Source organism: Equus asinus, chromosome 25 (assembly GCF_041296235.1).
Source record: "Equus asinus isolate D_3611 breed Donkey chromosome 25, EquAss-T2T_v2, whole genome shotgun sequence".
In the NCBI taxonomy this organism is placed as follows: Eukaryota; Metazoa; Chordata; class Mammalia; order Perissodactyla; family Equidae; genus Equus; species Equus asinus.
In genome coordinates this window covers 12,572,903-12,593,101 of record NC_091814.1, presented here as the reverse complement: position 1 = coordinate 12,593,101, position 20,199 = coordinate 12,572,903, and the positions used below count along the sequence as shown (strand labels likewise).

The 20,199-nt window shown below is 43.2% G+C and overlaps 5 protein-coding genes across 8 annotated transcripts in view; 2 read left to right on the top strand and 3 right to left on the bottom strand.

Annotated features, from left to right (window-relative positions):
- Positions 1–440: 440 nt before the first annotated feature.
- BOLA1 (bolA family member 1) lies at positions 441–10,903 on the bottom strand. 3 transcript variants are annotated; one of them, XM_014865437.3, is made up of 3 exons: positions 10,302–10,903; positions 1,559–1,766; positions 441–1,171 (listed from the first exon to the last, which is right to left on the bottom strand). In XM_014865437.3, the coding sequence occupies exon 3, from the start codon at positions 1,166–1,168 to the stop codon at positions 755–757; it is 414 nt and encodes a 137-aa protein (XP_014720923.1). In that variant the 5' UTR covers positions 1,169–1,171; positions 1,559–1,766; positions 10,302–10,903; the 3' UTR covers positions 441–754. The 3 variants fall into 3 exon arrangements, with proteins under 3 accessions (XP_014720923.1, XP_070353865.1, XP_014720924.1); XM_070497764.1 differs by having other exon boundaries at positions 1,559–1,795; positions 10,302–10,499; XM_014865438.2 differs by having other exon boundaries at positions 1,265–1,766; positions 10,302–10,441.
- On the top strand, positions 10,508–10,900 carry LOC106846573 (histone H2A type 2-B). The gene has a single exon (XM_014865440.3). It carries the CDS (start codon positions 10,508–10,510, stop codon positions 10,898–10,900), a length of 393 nt encoding a protein of 130 aa, XP_014720926.1.
- A 108-nt stretch (positions 10,904–11,011) lies between the features above and the next one.
- Positions 11,012–11,451, bottom strand: H2AC20 (H2A clustered histone 20). Its single transcript, XM_014865436.3, has one exon. It carries the CDS (start codon positions 11,449–11,451, stop codon positions 11,062–11,064), a length of 390 nt encoding a protein of 129 aa, XP_014720922.1. The 3' UTR covers positions 11,012–11,061.
- Positions 11,452–11,745: 294 nt separating this feature from the next.
- Positions 11,746–13,999, top strand: H2BC21 (H2B clustered histone 21). Its single transcript, XM_014865439.2, has one exon. It carries the CDS (start codon positions 11,779–11,781, stop codon positions 12,157–12,159), a length of 381 nt encoding a protein of 126 aa, XP_014720925.1. The 5' UTR covers positions 11,746–11,778; the 3' UTR covers positions 12,160–13,999.
- LOC106846575 (histone H3) overlaps positions 12,997–20,199 on the bottom strand; it is a 39,166-nt gene continuing 31,963 nt past the window's right edge. For both annotated transcript variants that reach the window (XM_070497766.1, XM_070497765.1), the window contains one exon: positions 12,997–18,810. The gene's annotated coding sequence lies outside the window, so the exon portion shown is untranslated. The remainder of the gene's footprint in view (positions 18,811–20,199) is intronic.

Below are 20,199 nucleotides of genomic sequence, written 5' to 3'. Positions count from 1 at the left end.
TTTAGAAGGCTCACAAGTAAAAAGGCTACATAAAGCTTTCTCCATCTTCTATATTTTCATCTCCTAGGTTATCATCTTTTCACTGCCTTAGAGAAAGATTTTTCTTACAAACAAATAAAAATCCTTTTGGAAATGGACAGGCTGTTAGAAAGCCAAACATTCCTCTTGTATGAAATTTAAATGCGTCTATAACTCCTGTCTTGTCTAATAACTCACTGCCTGGTCCAGCTTCTATGTCTTTGCTTGGGCTCTTCCCCTGCCTGCAACACCTTTCGTCTCTCCTTTCTGTTTAATTCTGTGCTTTCCTTTAAGGACCCAACTAGGTCACTTCTCCCATGAAGCCCTTCCTAACTACCCTAGGCTACATGGTATCTTTCTTCTCCAAAGAACATCTGTAGCACTAATTCAACAGGCCATTAATAACACAGCAACGCACCTCATATGATAACTTCTCTTTTAATATACAGGATTATTTCCAAGTCATCAGGTCTTGTGGTTCCTTACAATTTAACATGAAACTGGGCAGCTTTTCCTGAATAGTTCAGGGCAAGAGCAGTAGTCAGTGATTCTACTCTTTCCTTGGGTTAGCTTTGATCTAAAATGAGTTGCTATCTCCAGAGTATATGGATGCGCCGGTAGACTGGCGCAGGGGTTCTCATCTCTTACAAATACGACTGTATTGGGCAAAAGTAGGCCCCAGGAGTTTATTCTCATGCAACCCACTCAGATCCTAGTCCTCCTTCTCTCCGGGGGTTCAGGGAGTTCCTCGAGTTTTCTTGCTCCCACCCATGCAGGGGGGGCTTGTGTCCAATTGCGGGTTCTCCCTCCACTGGGCAGGGGTCCGCGCCTGTATGGCCAGCGCATGGACCGGCCCAGCCAGCTCCTCGGACAGCGCGGCGTGGACTAGCCGATGCCTTTGCAGGGGGCTCAGTCCTTCGAAGCGAGAGCTCACCACAGCCACGCGGAAATGCGTCTCACTGCCCGGTGGGACCGCGTGGCCGCGGCTCTCGTTGCGCAGCTCCAGCACCTCGGGGTTCAGGGCCTGCTCCAACTTCGTGCGAATGGCAGCCTCGACGGGACCGACGGTCCCCAATCCCGCGCGGCCCCGGGTCAGACAAACGCGGCCGGCCATGGAGAACAAGCGACCGACCAGCTGCCCGCTCAGCATCGGCTACGGCAGAGACAAGGACCAGAGCAGTGAGGGTCAGCGCCTCCGTGCCTGGAGAGAGCCAGTCTCCGCCCTTCCCCTCCCCCTCCCCCGCACCCTGTACTCGCAGCCGACGTCCACATCCCGCTCCTGCAGGGAGCCAGCCTTGACGCCAGACAGCGAGACCCAAGACACCGCCCCTTTCCTCTGTGTGACGTGGGGGAATCTGGCGTCCAGCCGCGGGTAGCCGAAAGGCGAGGGGTCATTGAAGAGGACCCGCGCGCGAGGCACGTTCGTTGCTAAGGGGAGTTGCAAGGAATGGGCTGGAGGTTGCAAAAGTAGGGTATGTGCAACTCCGGGCTTTTGGCTGAGCCAGCGTCCCCTCTGAACCCCAGGCTGGGCCCTCTCTACCTTCCACTCAGCCTTGGCTACCGCAGGTCCTGCTCGGGGACGGAACCCCTGACGTTCTGGGAAGTGCGGTCCTCGCGTCCTGAGGCAGCTGGGAAATAGAGTCCTCGCGGCACGAGCGAATGGGCAGGCGCTACGTGATGCCCCGAGGGCTCACGGGAACTGTAGTCTCTGGTTCTCCCGACTCGTGGGGTCGTCGAACGTACTGAGCCTGAGGAATTGCAAAGAAAACGGGAATTCCTGCGCGATTGAGATTGGGATTACTCGATCTATTTTATTGCTAATATATCTTGTAGATCATCTAGGCTACCTCCTTTAGTTTACATACAAGAAAATGGAAATTCATTCCGTTTATTGAGCACGTAATTATTGTGCGCCAGATCCGTCCTGGAGGTTGGGGAATAAAGACAGGCCCTGTCCTCAAGGAGTTTACGCAACACTGGAGAAGATGGACAAATGAGAAGACAATTGCAATATCGTGTGATAGGTGCTATGATGGGACTAAGAACAGGATGCTAAGGAGGCATGCCACCCAGACTTGAGGGAGCAGAGAAGACTTTCTAGGGGAGATTGAGGGGAACACAAAAACCCCTTTTTCAGTGCCTCATAGGCTATGGTAGCCGCAAGTGCAAAGGCCTGGAGGAGAGAGAACTTTGGGGGAGTGGTTTCTTCGGGTGTAGTTAGGTATGGTTGGAACCCACAGTGCAGAGAGGATGGTGATGGGAAGCGGAGTGAATGGGTTGGCCTTCCGGGAGAAGAGGCAGGGACCAGATCACGGTGGGCCTTGCAGACTTTGTTAGGTGGTTTTGTCTTTATCCTAGGAGCAGTGGGAAGCTAGTGAAGGTTTTAAGCAGGAATGTAACAGGATGAGATTTTTCCAAGATGATGTAACTTTTCAATTCAATCTGTATTTTATTTTGTATCCTTAATATTTTATAGATTTTCTCCATATATGTCTATTTTCCCTAACTTCTAATTTTGAAAAATTTCAAACCTGCAGAAAAGTTGAATAGTACAAAGCAACATCCTCTACCTTTCACTATTTTTTACATTTATATATATTACATACTTATATTATATATTTATATATTTAAGTACTTTATATATACCTATATACTTTAAAAATATATTTACATACTTTTTTTTGGCTGAACTATTTGAAAATAAGTTGCAGATAGCATGACATTTGTATCTCCTAAGAACAAGGAGAGTCTTCTCTACAACCACAGTAGCCTTGTCATACTCAAGAAATTTAACATAATGACATATTTACCCTAGCCTTTTAAAAAAATTATAAACTTCCAGAAAAGTTGCAAGATTAATACAATGAGCACCCCATTTACCCTTCACCTATATTCATTGACATTTTGCCAGATTGTTTTGTATCTTTTTTGAATCTATGTATAATAATAATAAAATAATTATTAATTTTGCTGAATCATTTGAGAGTTAGTTGCAAAAATCTTTACCCTTCACCACTATACTACTATATATACTATATATATGTCAGCATATATCTCCTAACAAGGACATTTTCCTGCATAACCACAATACTTCTACCACACCCAAGACATTTAACATTTATACAATAGTATTATCTGATATGGAATTGATATTCAAATTTCCCCAGTTGTCTCATTATTGTTCTTTATAACTTTTTATTTTTAGAAAGTCAGTCAAGGATCATGCATGGCATTTAGCTCTCTCTAAATTTGTATTGTGCAAAGATCACTGGCTCAAGTGTGGAGAACTGTGGGGGGTGGGGGAGGGGAAGAACACCAGTGGGAGACCAGTTGGGAGGTTACTGCAGCCATCTGGGTGAGAGATGAGGATGACTTGGACCAAGGTGGTAGTGGAGGAGGTGGGGATGGAAAGAAATTGTGGCTACAAGATCTATATTAGGAGGGTAAAATCCACACGATATAGTAATGGGTTAGTTATGGGAGGGGATGTGTCAAGGATGACTATCAGATTTGTTCATCTGGATGGATGGCATTTTTCCCTGAATTATGGAATACCGGAAGAAAACCAGGTTTGGAAGAGTGGGGGAGGGGAAGATTAGGTGCCGAATTCAGTTTTGGACTTAAGTCTGAAGTGTCTTTATGATATCCAAGAAGAGATGTCAAGTTGGAAATATGGTTCTGTGTGTATTTTATTTTTAACTTTTTCTTCTGAGGTACTTTCAGAGTTACAGAAATTACAAAAATAGTACAAGTAATTCCTGTATATCCTTCACCCTGATACCCACATTATGCAAATGTTAACATTTTACCATGTTTGCTGTATTTTCTCTGTGTATTCCTGCCACAAACCCATGTCCTAAATCTGAATCATAGAAAACATTAGACAAACCAAAACTGAGGGACATTCTACAAAATAAATGGTCTGTACTCCTCAAAAATGTCAAAGTCATGAAAGACTAAGGAACTATTCCAGATTAATGGAGACCGAATGTCTCCATTCTACACATCCATATTTTTTTTCCTGAACCTTTTGAGAGTAAGTTTCAGAGAAAAAGCCCATTTACATGTAACCACCTGTGATGGTTAATTTTATGTGTCAACTTGACTGGGTGACAGGGTGCCCAGATATTTGGTCAAACATTATTTTGGGTGTTTCTGTGAGTGTGTTTTTGGATGAGATTAACATTGAAATTGGTAGACTGAGTAAAGCAGATTGCTCTCCCTAATGTGGGTGGGCCTCATCCAATCAGTTGAAGGCCTGAATAGAACAAAAAGGCTGCCCCTCCCTGAGAAAGACAGAGTTCTTTCCTGCCTGATTGCCTTTGAAGTGGGACATTGGCTTTTTTCCTGCCTTCAGACTTGAACTGAAACATTGGCTCTTCCTGGGTCTCCAGCCTGCTGGACTTCAGACTGGAATGACAGTATTGGTTCTCTTGGTTCTCAGGCCTTTGGCCTTGGACAGAACTACACCATCAGCTCTCCTGGGTTTCCAGCGTGCTGACTCACCCTGCAGACTTTGGGATTTGTCAGCCTCTATAATCATGTGAGCCAATTCCTTACAATAAATCTCTTTCTCTCTCTCTCTCTCTCTCTCTCCCTCCCCTCCCCCGACCCCCCATATATATCCTACTGGTTTGCTTCTATGGAGAATTCTAATATATACTTACTAATGTGTATGTAGTGGAAAAAAAAAGATTTCCTCACATAACCACAATATAATTGTTTGTCAAACTCTGGAAATTAACCTTGATGGAGTACTGTTATCTAACCTATACATCTTACTCAAGATTTGCCAGTTGTCCCACTAATGTTCTTTATATAAAATGAAAAATTTTTTTCTGGTCCTGGATCCAATCTAGTATCACATGTTACATTCAGTTTTTATGTCTCTTCGGTCTCCATTAATCTGGAATAGTTCCTTAGTCTTTCATGACTTTGACATTTTTGAGGAGTACAGACCATTTATTTTGTAGAATGTCCCTCAGTTTGGGTTTGTCTAATGTTTTCTATGATTCAGATTTAGGACATGGGTTTGTGGCAGGAATACTGCAGAAGCGTTGTTGAGTCCTTCTCAGTGAACCATACCAGGGGGCATATAAATTAATTTGTCCTGTTGCTAGTGATAATTCTGATCACTTGATTAAGGTGGTTTCTTTCAGGTTTCTCCATTGTAAAATTATTCTTTGTCCATTTGTAGATACTTTGAGTCTATGTAACATCCTGTTTCTCATTGAGCTTTTGTCTACTAATTTTAGCATCTGAGAAGTGTATTTGAAGCAGGAGTTATTGAAGATGAAATGAGATCATCAGGGGTGGGTGGGTGGGGAAGTGGGTGAGGGGGGTGAAATCACCCGGGGAGAGAGCATATGGTGAGAAAAGAATCAGATTTTCTATTAGAATATCATTCTGGCTAGTGTGTGCAGAATGTATTAGAGGGACGGGAAGAGTGGAAGCAGGGAGAAGAGTAGAAGATCCTATGGCAGTAGTCTGGTGAAAGATAATCTGAGTGAAGGCAAGAGATAGGCTAGAGAGAAGTAAATCAATTAGAACACTGTTAGAGAGATGGAGTCTGCAGGACTTGTTTTTGGTCAGGGCCTTGCAATTTACTAATCCAGTGATAGTGGTGGCGAATGGGTGGAGGCTGGGGTCAGAGAAGGCTTCTTCTTCTCCTTGCTGCGGAGGGAACATTTAAACAGAGATTTGAATGACTAGAGGGAACTAACCATATGGAAAGAGCGATCTTGGCAGAGGGAACATATTCACTACATTCTAGATGTGTTATGCCAAGCTCAGTGTTGGCATACTTGGGTGTTCAATAAAATGTACTGGATGGATGAGTGTATGGATCGAGATGGCCGACATCGTTTTTATTCCTGTTGCAAAAATAAATGAAAGCTTTGCAGGTTGCAAGTTCCATGGGGCAAGCTTAGTGTCTTTGTTTATAATAAAAATATTGTCATAATAATGTATACTATTTTGTGAAGGTTTTTTGTGACCTGATTAAGACTTTTAGAGGCTTTAAGCACCAAGAGATTATGGTGGCCACCTCATGTGTAATTAAATAAAACAAAACAAAAAACAATAAACACTAATCTGTAACATGAATATTGGGATGCCCAACAAAGTATTCATTTTTCCCCCATGATGATTACTTCAATATTTTTCCATTAAAAAATTAATTTGTGCTTATTTATGTATAATTTACCATAAGAAATGTACAATTCTTAAGCGTACAGCTTAGTTTTACATAAGAATATACCCTTATCAAGATACAGAAAATTTCCACACCTTGGAAGGCTCTCAGGGAAGTCAATACCTTGCCACAGGTAACCATTATTCTGACATCTATCACCACAGATTAGCTTTCCCTGTTTCAGAACTTCATAGAAATAGAATCACAAAGTATGAATTAATTTGTTTGTCTTCTTTTGCTCAATATTGTCTGTGAGATTCATCCATGTGTGTGGTGCTAATTGGTTCATTTTCATTGTTGTATAGCATTGCAGGATATGACTATACTACATTCTTGTACATGCTTTTTGTTGGATGTAAACATTCATTTCTGTTTGGTGTATATCCAGGAGTGGAATTGCTAGATCGGAGGATAAACACAGTGTTTATTTCTGAAATGGCAAATTCATTCAAAGAATTTATGGGATGCCCCTGCTTTGTTGGTGCCAAGTACTGTTCTAAATGTTTTACATTCATGAACTCTTTTAATTCTTACAACAATCCCAGGAAATAGCTACTATTATTACTCTTACTTTACCAATGAGGAAGCAGAGACCCTTAGAGGTTAGGTAATTTGCCCATGCTCACAGATCTGGTGAACAAACTCAGAGCGATGCTGCAGAATTTGGGCTCTTAACCACTAAGCTATTCTGCCCTAACCAGAACTGGGGCCTCTCAGATTGCAGGCTCTGTTCTAGGTTCTTTACATTTATTTTCACTTATTCTAACAACTCTATTATGGTAGGGTATATTATTTTTATTTAATTGATCAGCTTCTATTATATCTTCCATCATGCTGGTTACCACAATCTACTATTTATAGTTGGCATTTGGAGAGTGGTTGTTGACTAAAGGAAAATATTTTAGAAAGCAAGACACTAATTGTCTAAGAGTATTGTCTCATTTATTCATGCCCAAAACATTTAATTACCCTACTAAGAACCAGGTAGACGAAATTAAGGACTCCTGATTAAAAAATGAAGAAGACATGGTTTCTCCCTTGAGGTGGTCACAGAGAGAAGTGAGACCAAAGTCAAAGCACACTACAGAGTGGTAAGTGCTGTCACCAGGATGTGAACAGAGATGTGGGTACACTGAGGATGTGTGTGTGGGAGTAGGGAAGGCCTCATGAAGGAGGAGGGGATATCTGGGCTGAAACTGGAAAGGTAAGGAGGATTTTGCCAGGTCAAGAGGAGGATGAAACATTCTAGCCAGAGGCAACTGTATGTGCAAGGCATGGGTCCGTGGAAAGGCCCAGCTCATCTCATGCATGATGTGCAGCTCAGCATGGAGGAGGCTGGCGGGTGGAGGGAGAGGTGGAGCGAAGGGGGAAGAGAGAGGACTATGGTTGGAATGGTGGTATGGAGCTCTAAGACAAAATAAATGTTTGATTAACTAGATTGCCCAGGAAGGAACTCAGTTGTCTTTGGGTAAAAATCCCAGAGGTATTAAAGGAAATAAGATTCAGCCTGTTTGTCTGCGATGGTGTACTATTTTTACAAATGGCCTGCTCGATTTTATTTTTTAATAGCTCTGGTAAGAATGTTGGGAAAGGAGCTCTGGGGAGCAATAGATAGTAACTGAGCCTGGTATAATTTGTAGGATACCAGCCTATCTAGACTTATCTAATAAGGGTTTATAGCTGGATGGAATCTAAAGTATTAAGTGTAATTCTCTCTCTCTCCCTCTCTCTCTCTCTTTTTAATAGAGGAAGAAAGTGGGATGTAATCTAAAGTATTAAGTGTAATTCTCTCTCTCTTTTTAATGGAGGAACAAAGCAAGGCTGGGAGAGTTAAGTGACTTCATGAAGCCCAGCATCTAGTTAATGAGGCAGTGTGAATGAAGTGGTGAAGAGCACAGTCTTTGAGTCAGGCAGACCTGGGTTCTAATCAGGTCTTAGTAAGTGGTTGCGTCACCTTTGGCAAGTGCTTTAATTCCTCTGAGCCTCAGTTTCCTTATCTGTGAAACAATTATATCCACTTCATGGTAGCCCAGCATAGGGTTCAATATAATCTCTTTCCCCTTTCCCCTTCCTCATAGCACTGGGTCACTGTGATAGAAGGAAAACAGAGATCACAGGTCAGAGAGGGGGAGGTCAGCTGACCCCTCAAGCAGGGCCTCGAAGGGTACCAGAGTTCTGGTGGGGCCCCGCTATCTGGGTTTTGTTTTCAGCCCTGTAGGTCTGAAAAGTTGACACTATTAGAACTTTTAGAGTTGATTGGCTTCTTGAGGAGACCTTAACAAAATACATGAGAAATTTATGAATAGTCTAGAATGCAAATTCATTTAACTTCTAGTGATAGATATATCTTCCCATAACTGGCTCTCCCCTTCTCAGTCTCATATTTTTATCTTGAAGTAGAATAATTGGAAAGTTGTTAATTGAGCACAGAATCTGAGCTAAGAGAGTTGCATAGTCTTCAGAAATATTTCACCCAGGCTGTGAGAAAAGGCTGATTTCACAGCTAAGGACCCTTCTATAATAGTCCAAACTTTTGTGTCTAGTGGACATATACTGAGAAACACAACACATTACTACTGTACTTGTGCCCCGTTTAGACTCTGATTGGACCACATGTTTCTATTAACACACAAATCTTTTGAAATGATATACTCGACTGGGTTAGAATTATCTTCAGTTACACTCTGCTATTGAGGAAACACTCCCATCACCTTTGACTGGTCTTGGGTGTTTCACAAATCCATACCAGCAGTCTTACCAGGGGTAATCTCTGCAGATATTAACTGATTTAACTTCCAGAGTTCAGATTTCCTCCATTTCCTAGAGGCATCTCATTACAATTCTTTGTGCTAGTCTCAGTTATCTGTATACCCATTGCCTATAGTATGTACTGGATAAATGTCAGTTGAATAAAGGTGAGGATAAAAGAGAGATCAGAAAAGGGTTCAAGGAACAGAATTTGAGTCTATTCTTTTCTCTCTAATATTCTACCTCCTGTCCTTATGACTACTTAGGAAAGGGTGAAAATGGTGTTGGGGGTGTAGGACTCCCAGAGATGGGAAGCTGAGGAGGAACAAACAGAACTTTCAGGAAAGATTTCAATGGAAGGCCCGCGGAGGACTATGCACACGAGTCTACAGGGACTGCTGCTGAAGTCTGAGAGCGATAGTGAGGCTGACAAGAAAAGCATGGAGAAAGGCTGAGGAGATGTTAAGGAAGTAACTGACTGCATGTGCTCTTGAGATGCAAGGAAGAGTAGATTCCGGCGTGAGTACCTGGAAGATGGTGCAACTCAGGGAAAGAGGGCAGAGAGAGGAGGGCGGGATGAGTTGTTTGGCTGAGTCTGCGTTTGGATAGGTAGGAGTCGTTGGGAAAAACGGGTTGAAGTATCCAGTAAGCGGTTAGGGATAAGGGTCTGAGCTTCTGAAACAAATTTAGATGTTAGTTGAAAGCATGCAACCGGGTAAGATTCTTCGGGAAGGGTGAAGAATGGAGGTGGGACAAGCAGGGAGGCAGAGCCAAGATGGATTTAGGGATGAGCAGAGGAATAGGGGCAGGATAAGAGGCGGAGGACGACATTTTGAAAGCCAAGGAGCGTTTCAAGGCGGTATCGGACGCCTCCTGGAGGTCAAGAGAAGAATGACAAATCTATTCTAGCCCTTGGTCACACAGGATTCCGAGGAGCGAAGGCGGGTGGGGGTTGGGCGAAGCCATACTGCAGGCAGCGACTAATTGAGGAGAGAGAAAGGAGGCGGCCTTAGTAGAATATTTTTTAGGGTAATTTGTGGCGAGACAGAAGGGCAGGACTTGGAGGGTAATTTAGGGCCCAAGGGGATAACTGGCTTCAGAATCGCGTACCCTTGAGTGGGAATAACTGCATCTGCTTGAGACCCTCGTGCAGGCCTTTCGGGTCCTCCTTGGGATATCTCTTGCTCTAAGCTGGAAAAAAAATTACCACTCTAAACTGGAAAAAAATTGCCATTCAGTAAAAAATAAAACACCATTTTGTTTGAAACGCTTCTTTCTTTAAAAATCCTGGCATGCAAATAAGGGCCTTTAATGTGGCTCCCAGTGATTGGTAGGTACTTACGAAATCCGTCACTTCCTCGTAGTGTAGGATGCAAACGAAGAGTCTGCTTTCTGCTTTCCTATTGGCTGTTTGATCCGGCTCCGCTCTTAGCCAATCAAACTACTTCCCATCACCCCTCCGGTAGCTCTTATAAATTACATCAAATTGGTTATCCTCTTCACATCCTTCTCCTTGAAAAAGAAGCTGTAACTGCATTTTTAGCCGTAATGTCAGGACGCGGAAAGCAGGGAGGCAAAGCTCGCGCCAAGGCCAAGTCTCGATCGTCCCGCGCTGGCCTTCAGTTCCCGGTGGGGCGAGTGCACCGCTTGCTGCGCAAAGGCAACTACGCCGAGCGGGTGGGGGCCGGCGCGCCGGTGTACCTGGCGGCAGTGCTGGAGTACCTGACTGCGGAGATCCTGGAGCTGGCGGGTAACGCGGCCCGAGATAATAAGAAGACGCGCATCATCCCTCGTCATTTGCAACTAGCTGTGAGAAATGACGAAGAGCTCAACAAGTTACTCGGGGGTGTCACCATTGCCCAGGGCGGCGTCTTGCCCAATATCCAGGCTGTCTTGTTGCCTAAGAAAACGGAAAGCCACAAGCCTGGCAAGAACAAGTAATTAGGAGGCTTGACACCATCCCCACTCTCCCCAAAGGCTCTTTTAAGAGCCACCAAAGTGTCAAATGAAGGGCTGATCACTAAATAGCGCATTAGCTCTTTTTTTGAAAACTTGGGTGGCTCTAAAAAGAGCCTTTGGTCTTTGGTTTACTTTATCAGGATTTATTTACTTTTGGCTTTGTGGCTTTCGGTTTTCTTTGGTAATAGCACGGCCTGGATGTTGGGCAGAACGCCGCCCTGGGCGATGGTGACTTTGCCCAGCAGCTTGTTCAGCTCCTCGTCGTTGCGGATAGCCAGCTGCAGGTGACGAGGGATAATGCGCGTCTTCTTGTTGTCTCGGGCCGCGTTGCCCGCCAGCTCCAGGATCTCCGCCGTCAGATACTCGAGGACCGCCGCCATGTAGACCGGCGCGCCGGCCCCCACCCGCTCGGCGTAGTTGCCTTTACGCAGTAGGCGGTGCACTCGCCCCACCGGGAACTGGAGCCCAGCGCGAGAAGACCGCGACTTCGCCTTAGCGCGGGCCTTCCCTCCCTGTTTGCCACGGCCAGACATGATTGAGAATGAAGCTACAACACCTAAATCTCGGAATCTCGTAACAAAACAGGATTGAAAGATCAGCAATTGGAAAGCCTTTATAAGCTTTCCTAGGGGTGGAGTCAGGAACGAATCTTTCATTGGTCCTAAATTGGCTCCAGAATCTGCCAATAAGGTCAAGAGTGGGTGTTGCTACGTAGCTATGACTGATGACACAAGGTCCCTACATGGCCCAATGGAAACGGGAGACTTTTGAAGCCCTAATTTGCATACGGTAGTTATAAAAGGATCAGGCCCGCCCATTCTCACATTTCTTTCCTTTGCTAACCCGTGTTGTATACTACAATGCCTGAGCCGGCCAAGTCCGCGCCCGCGCCCAAAAAGGGCTCGAAGAAAGCGGTCACCAAAGCCCAGAAGAAAGACGGCAAGAAGCGCAAGCGCAGCCGCAAGGAGAGCTATTCCATCTACGTGTACAAGGTGCTGAAGCAGGTGCACCCGGACACCGGCATCTCGTCCAAGGCCATGGGCATCATGAACTCCTTCGTCAACGACATCTTCGAGCGCATCGCCGGCGAGGCGTCCCGTCTGGCGCATTACAACAAGCGTTCGACCATCACGTCCCGGGAGATCCAGACGGCCGTGCGCCTGCTGCTGCCCGGCGAGCTGGCCAAGCACGCCGTGTCCGAGGGCACCAAGGCCGTCACCAAGTACACCAGCTCCAAGTGAGTCCCTGCCGGGACGCGGCGCTCGCGCGGCTCGCCGCCCGCTTGACTCCAAAGGCTCTTTTCAGAGCCACCCACCTAATCACCAGAAAAGAGCTTTGTTCACTTACTTTCTTTGTTTCTTCTCACAAAGTAAGTTATTCTAGTTGGTTAAAGGTCACAGAAGATGGCACACTTAGCCGTTTCGGTCCTCTGACTTCAGGTTCCTTGCGCGGGACTGCCTTTGCTTCTGAGTCTAGGGTGCGTCTTAATCTCTTATTGTGCTTAGTTTTCCCATGAATCGGCTCTAAACTAAGATCCGCTCCACCCCACCCTCCGACCCCAGACTACAGTGTCCTGGGGGTTCTGCCGGCTACGTCTCATCGGTGTTTTAAAAAGAAGTGAGTGATTTTCGGCATCTACATTTAAGAAAGGACCCGAAGACACAACTAAGCTCGGGTCCCGCGAGCACTGCATCACAGCCCTGGAGGATTCTCAAGAGTCTGGCAGCCTCTTGGGTCTTGGGTCACCAGTTTTGCTTTGCGGTGTGGCCTCCCATGGATACCAGCGCGCTTCTGGGCACCTCAGGCGGAGCCAGCGCGGCCGGGTCTCAGCCTTTCCGTGATTGGACGACGTGAATATTCAAAACCACGCGCCGCTCCAGAATTCGTAGATTCTGGTTTTCGCTGCTTACTTTAAGACTTTGAGATCCCTATTTCTCTGTTTGTAAGTCATTTTTTCCCTTGAATGCTCTCCTTGGAACGCTCCAGCCTTGGGTCACTGCAAGGCACTGGTCACTTAGGTCTGGGCTAAAAGTCACCTCTCAGAGGCCTTCCCAGCTCATCCACTCAGGAATTCGCGCTTCTCGTTTCTGCCTGTCCTTGGTCTCTCTCACTGTTTTATCTTCCTCCTGGTAGCTGTCAGAAATTGTTTGGCTCGTTTATTTTCTTGTTTATGGTCTTTCTCCTCAAGCCCTTGACAGAGACTTTGCTGGTCTGGTTTTCCGCTATATTGTCAGCGCCAATCTGCCTGACGTGTAGTGGACACTTACATCGTGAATTAATACTGTTGAATTAATTTTCCTATCCCACCCCTTCCTTAATCACTTCCTTGGATGGATGAGTGCGGGTCATTTCCGTTAAACATATGTGAAGATGATGAAAATGGAAATATTTTTGGAGCTTCTTTCCCAAGTCTGCCGTGGTCCCCTCAAGGCAACAGCTGGGAGAAAGCCTATGTTAAAATTCTTGTTGCGCCTAAGAGGAGGTGGCAATGTTTGCTCCTCCCTTTATGCTTCTCAGTTTAGTGTAACCTCTTTTGGATTTTCATTAAATTCAGAGCTTTGGTCTCTGGTAAGATCCTTTTCCCTTCTCTTTTTCTGACACTCCCCACCTCCCCCCATTCTGCCATCTTCATCCTCTGTTCCCTACTGAGACCACCTTTTAATTTACACTCACCATCTCATTTGCTTTTCGGGACACCCTGTAAGATAGACCCTGTAAGATAGGCAAAGTTAATATCCCTCTACAAACAAGGTTGAGAGAAGCATAGTCCACTGGCCACGCAGCTAACACTGTCCACCTTTGTATCCTCAGGTATGAGGACAATTACATTTTAGTTTTACTTTGTGTCATTGCAGAATGTTGAATCTTTCTGTCCAAGCCATGATTTTGCTGATAAATACATTGATGGTCTGATCAGTTATTAAACACTGCTTTTGGTCCTGGAGTTGATTGCAAGGTTTTCATGAATCCAAATGGACTCCAGACATCATAGACTGATTAAATCTTGTGTTTCCTACATGTATGTTTTCAAATGTGTGTAGATGCTATTGTTATTGATAAAGTTACCAATTAATTTAAAAAGTTGGCTGGATTCTTTTATCTGCTATATATTTTCTAATTAAATCAAATTACCAGATACAACCACTACTGGGTCTGTGGAAAGCTGGGTGTCTCTGACTCGGAGAATGCATATATTTATAAGCCATCAGCAAAACTTACTTCTACCCCAGAGGTGCACTGGGGCTGAAATAGCCTGTTAGCAGGACACTGTTTATGCTTAGTAATTGAAAAGTACATGGCCACAAATAAGAAGCATTATAAACAAGATAGAAGTAAAGTCCTTAAGAAAGCTTAGCTAACACCTACAGGGCACTCACTCTGTGTCAGACAATGTTCTAGGCCCTTTACACACATTGGCTCATTTAATCCTCACAAGAACCTCACAAAGTAGTTACCATTATTATCTCTCATTTTGCAGATGAGGAAACTGGGGCACAGAGAGGTTTCTCCTCAGAAACTCTCCAGAGAATAAACTCTTAGTTCAGTGCTTAAGGGACTTGAGAAAGATCACCCTCTGAAAACCTGAACTCCTCCCTGGATTTTGGGGGGAAATAGCTATGCTTTATAATTAAAATTAAAAGAAATATCACTTGCTTTATTGTCTTCAGGATGCACCCTGGATATAAATCTACAGTGTGGCCATGGCTCAAAGTCTTGAGGTTGGGAGTGGGGGTAGGGGTGTGTGTGTGTGGGGGGTCTCGTTCTCCATCCCAAAAGCCATGGCACATCTCACTTTAGTTTGTGGCCGCATGGTGGGGCTCACCAGCTGCAATCCCGTCACTAACATCAGAGAACCTTAGTTGTAAGTTATAGAATGAGGAGGGGGTAGAAGTGATGGAGTTTGGTATTTTAACTCTGGAGGGGAAGTAATTAGTGACAAATTAATCCTCCTGAAGATTCTCTCTGATCATTTCTTTCCCTGCTCAAACCTCTGTATACATTTACTTATGTTGGGGTTAATAACAATAATTGTTATAATAATAATTGCTTCTACGAACTGAGCACTTAACTATTTACCTGGTGATCTGCTAGGTGGGTTACATGTATTGCCTCATTTAATCTTCACAGTCACCATTTAAGATAGGTTTCATTATTATCGCCCTTATTTTATAGATAAAGGAAACTGAATCTCAGAGAAGTTAAATAACTTGTCCAGGATCGTTTAGGAAGTAAGTGGTGGAACTGCAATCCAACGCACACTTTAAAAAGCTTGATATTCAGCACCCTTCATAATCTGCCTCTTCCTTCTTTTACAGCTCCATCTCCTACTGCTCCCCTATCAGGTTTTCTGCTCTGGTTGAAATGGTCTATTCATCTTCCCAAACCTGTTTGCTCTTTCTCAGGTCTGGACTGGACTGCCCCTTCCTTCTGGCTTGGTCAGAGCTTTCTCTCAAGCGGAGGCCACATCTTCCAGGTCAAATGACACTTCCTAACTTATTTCTCTACCATACCCACCTCTACTTTTTAAAGAAACAACTTTACTGAGGTATAATTGGCATGCAATAAACCGTATCTGTTTGAAGTATAATTTGCTAAGTTGACATACATATATACTTATGAAAATATCACTATAAGCAAAATAATGAATATATCCATCACACTTCCCCACCCCCAGAGATTCCTAGTGCCCCTTCATAATTCTTCCCTTCTGCTCCCTTCACCAATGTCCTCCTTTGCCCCAAACCCTACCCTCAGGCAACCACTGGTTTGCTTTATGTCGTTATAGACAGTTTACATTTCCTAGAATTTTTGTAAATGGAATAATACAGTATGTATCATTTGTGTCGGGCTTCTTTCACTCAGCATAATTATTTCGAGATTCATTCATAATGTTGCATGTAACGATAATTCCTTCCTTTTATTGCTGAGTAGTATTGCATTGCATGGAGGGCAACTACAATTGTTAATCCATTCAATTGTTTAGGGATTGTTGGGCTTTCTAGTTCTTCCTCCGCTTTCTAATGCACCCCAGCTTTCTGTCATGGTGGTTCCACAGATGAACATGGTAAATTTTCTGCCATCATTGGGAAGGAACTCAGATGCAGGATGAGACATCTACACAAATACTGATTCTATTCAAGTGGGAGAAAGTGTTAGGGTTTCACCTCTGCTGTCCTAGGCTCACAACCCCTCTAATCCAGTCTGTGTCCTGCTGCCAGAATAATCTTCTACTGCACAGATCTGACCTCATCACGCACCTGCTCACAAACCCCCAGTGGTCTGCCTCGCTGCCTTGGTTTGAACTTCAAAAGAAAAAAACAGAAGTTAAAAATGTAAAACTTTATCAGCAATTCTTATACCGTATTTGCTTTCACAGTGTGGTCTGGGGAGCCTGGTTCCTTTAAGAAAGAGGCTAACAGAGCTCGTAATATGTCTAAGCAAGTAGTTCTGGCACAGGGAGTAAGCCTGAGGGGCATCTCTGTTTAGGTTTCAGAAACTGATCCTTAAATGAGAGACTGTCTCTGTGACTAGGGAGGCTAGGTTTAATCATCCATTTAACGTGGGTGATTGAAAATCTGTATGTACTAATTTTATAAGTATTTATTAAGTATCTATCAATATTATTAAGTTCTATAAGAAAGCCTCTCTGGAACCATTTCTCTTCTCTGACGCCTAAGCATTGTTAGGTATGATATCATTAATTCATTCTTTCATCCAATAATTTATTGAGTATTTGTTAGATTCCAGGCAATCTGCTGGGCAGTGAGGATATAAGGTTAAACAGAACAGCGTCTTCTGTCTTCCTGGACTTTTAGGCTAAAAGGGAAGGCAGACATTAAACCAGTGACTATAATAAAGTGTGACAAGTGTTAAGATGGGAGAAGTACAGATAGAGTGCAATGGAGGGGGGCCTAGCCTAACATTGGTGTGGTAAGGAAGGCCTCCCTGAGGAAGGGACTCTTAGGATGAGACCTGAATAGGCTGGGAAGGAAGAATGTTCCCGGCCGTGGGTGGCATGTGCAAAGGCCTACAGGAGAGTGAAAGGCAGCAAGCTCAGGGAGCTAAGAGGAACTGCAAGAAGTCTAGTATGGGTTGTGTTTAGAGGGAAAGGAGGAGAGTGCAGCAGCATGAGGTTCCACAGGTAAGCAGAGCCAGACCTTGCAGGATTTGGCAGACATATGGAAACAGACTTTGAAGAACCTGATTAACTTTTAGGCTAAAGTGACAATGGATAGAGAAAGGAGCTGAATGGCACTGAAAACAGAAAAGTCAAAGTCTCAGAGGCCACGTGGTCTGTGTCCATTTAAGAACTCTCTGGGGCAGATGGCACTCTGACCCTCAAATAAGTGTTCATTCACTGCACCAGGGCTCCCTTAAAGCGGAAATGGCTGCATCGGGCCGTCCGGGTTGACGTCAGCCACCTTCGTCCGGTGAGGGGACCATGAGATTCTGAGGGGGACTGTGAGATTTGTAATTGGCCAAATGTAAAGGTTTGCTCATACCCAGTGCTGGTTAGGGTTAGAGAAATAGGGTACTCTTATACACCATTAGTAGGAGAAGAATTTGTTGCAAACTTTTTTAGTGGGTAATTTAACAATAACTGCTAAAATTCCCTTTTCATATACTAATACAGAACAAAAACCCCTAAAGAAAACACTCTAAGATATTTGTGCTGGGATGGCAAATAGCAGCTTTTAAAAAATATATATATTTATAATTCTTGATAATTGAGAAATCAAAACAGATGCCAATGTACCTGTTATTCAACTTCAACAATTATCAACCCAAAGTCAATTATTGACTCAAACCAATTATTAAGTCAAGGCTGTCCGTCTCATATCATTTTGAAGCAGATCCCAGACACCATAATATTTCACCCATAAATATTTCCTCGTGTATCTCTAAAAGATAAGGACCACAATACCAAATCACTTTTAAAATGATTAACAATAGTTCCTTAATTAATCAAATATTCAATTAGTGTTCAAATTTTCAATTTTAATCTACATCTCATATCTTTTAAAAATGCTTTATTTGAATCTGAATCCAAATAAGGTCTACCCATCGTGGTTGGTTGACATGTCTTTTTACTCCAATATGTTTTCCACCTATCTCTTTTTTTCTTGTAATTTCTTTGTTGAAGAAACTGGGTTGTTTTTCCTGTAGCAGTTCCCAGTCAGGATTTTTCCGATTGCTTCCCTGTGATGCAGTTTACCACGATCCTCTGTATTTCCTGTAAATTAGTAGTTGGCCCAGAAGCTTGATTAGATTGACGTCCACTTTTTCACTCCCTGGCAAGACTACTTCATAGGTAGTGCTATCTTTTTTTTTCTATCAGGAGACACGTAATGTCTTGTTGCTTCTCTTTTTGTGATAGCAGCTGTTGAAGCTTAATGCTTAGATCCTTTAATTCATTAGGGGCTGCAAAATGATATTCTAGCACTCCTCAATTTACCAGCTGGAGTTCTTCAATAAGAGAAAGCAGTATTATTAATATTATTTTTTTTTGCTGAGTTATTGATAGGTTACAATCTTGTGAAATTTCAGTTGTACATTAATGTTTGTCAGTCATGCTGTAGGTGCACCACTTCACCCTTTGTGCCCACCCCCCCGCCCCACCTTTCCCCCTGGTGTCCACTAAACTGTTCTTAGTCCATAATTTTAAATTCCTCATATGAGTGGAGTCATACACAGATTATCTTTCTCTCGCTGGCTTATTTCACTTAACATAATTCTCTCAAGGTCCATCCATGTTATTGCAAATGGAATGATTTTGTTCTGTTTTGCAGCTGAGTAGTATTCCGTTGTATATATGTACCACATCTTCTTTATCCATTTGTCTGTTGCTGGACACTTAGGCTGCTTCCACGTCTTGGCTATTGTAAACAGTGCTAGAGAAAGCAGTATTATTTTTAATAGTAAACACCTGGAAACTACTAAACATGTGTTAGTAGGTGACAAGAAAGTGGTAGGATTCCTTTGGTGTAAATAAAAAAGGATATGTGTATATTAGTGTGTGTGCACTGGTATATAAATAAAACATTTTTCTGGAATTTCACATAATAAAACTAATAATAGTGGTTACTCATAAGGAGAAGACTTGGCTGGGCCCGAAGGAGGCTTTTACTTTTTCCTTTGTATCTGTCAATATCATTTGAATTTTCCATCAATGTGCACTTAAAAACATTGTCAGCAGAGGCTGTTTGGACGGTGGAATTATTGGCCATAAAAAAAGGCACCCCAGTATTTTGAGAATATTTTTGGTGAAAATTATGTCTTTCAAATGCCTATCCTGGTGCCTGGTACCTAGTAGACTCTCAGTTCATTTTAGTTAATTCTGAAAAACAATTTAAAAAATCTTCACTAAGATAAACAGCAGCAACAACAACAACAAACTCCAAATATCCTGGGAATTACGGGCTGACCTACCACTTTGGGACTGGGACTCCACTAGTATACATTTAATAGAACCATTTTCCTTTTTCTTATTTATTATTCCTTTTTATGTTCATCCTTTACTCCTTTTCTTTTCTTTCTTTCTTTTTTTTTTAAAGATTGGCACCTGAGCTAACAACTGTTGCCAATCTTCTTTTTGTTTTTGTTTTTTTTTCCTTCTTCTTCTCCTCAAAGCCCCCCAGTACATGGCTGTATATTCAGTTGTAGGTCCCTCTGGTTGTGCACTCCTTTTCAGTCATTCTAATTTTGCTTTTATGTGTTCTTGCAAAAAGTGTAGTGCTTTCTAAACATTAAAAATAATTATCCTTACACACTATATATTCCATTTATATGGCATTCTCGAAATAACAAAACTACAGAGATGAACAGATTAGTAGTTTCCAGGGGATGAGTCTGAGGTGGGAGCTGGTTGGGAATACACTGGGAGTTCTCCTGAGGTGACTGAATGGGTCTGTATCTTGATTGTGGTGGTGGTTACATGAATTTATACGTGGAATAAAATTGCATAAAATTACACGAACACACAAACATGAATGCCGGTTAAAAAAACTGTGAAAAGTAATTAAGGTCTGCAGACTAGTTAACAGTAATGTACCGGTGTCAACTTCCTGGTTTTGATATTGTGCTGCAGCTATATAACATGTCGCCATTAGGGGAAAGGTCCATGGGATTCTTTGTACTATGTTTTTTTTAAAGATTTTATTTTTTTCCTTTTTCTCCCCAAAGCCCCCCGGTACACAGTTGTATATTCTTCGTTGTGGGTCCTTCTAGTTGTGGCATGTGGGACGCTGCCTCAGCGTGGCTCGATGAGCAGTGCCATGTCC

Bases quoted from the DNA above. Each gene is read 5' to 3' on its own strand.
- LOC106846573 (XM_014865440.3), top strand. From the start codon at position 10,508: ATGTCAGGACGCGGAAAGCAGGGAGGCAAAGCTCGCGCCAAGGCCAAG.
- H2AC20 (XM_014865436.3), bottom strand. From the start codon at position 11,451: ATGTCTGGCCGTGGCAAACAGGGAGGGAAGGCCCGCGCTAAGGCGAAG.
- H2BC21 (XM_014865439.2), top strand. From the start codon at position 11,779: ATGCCTGAGCCGGCCAAGTCCGCGCCCGCGCCCAAAAAGGGCTCGAAG.
- BOLA1 (XM_014865437.3), bottom strand. From the start codon at position 1,168: ATGCTGAGCGGGCAGCTGGTCGGTCGCTTGTTCTCCATGGCCGGCCGC.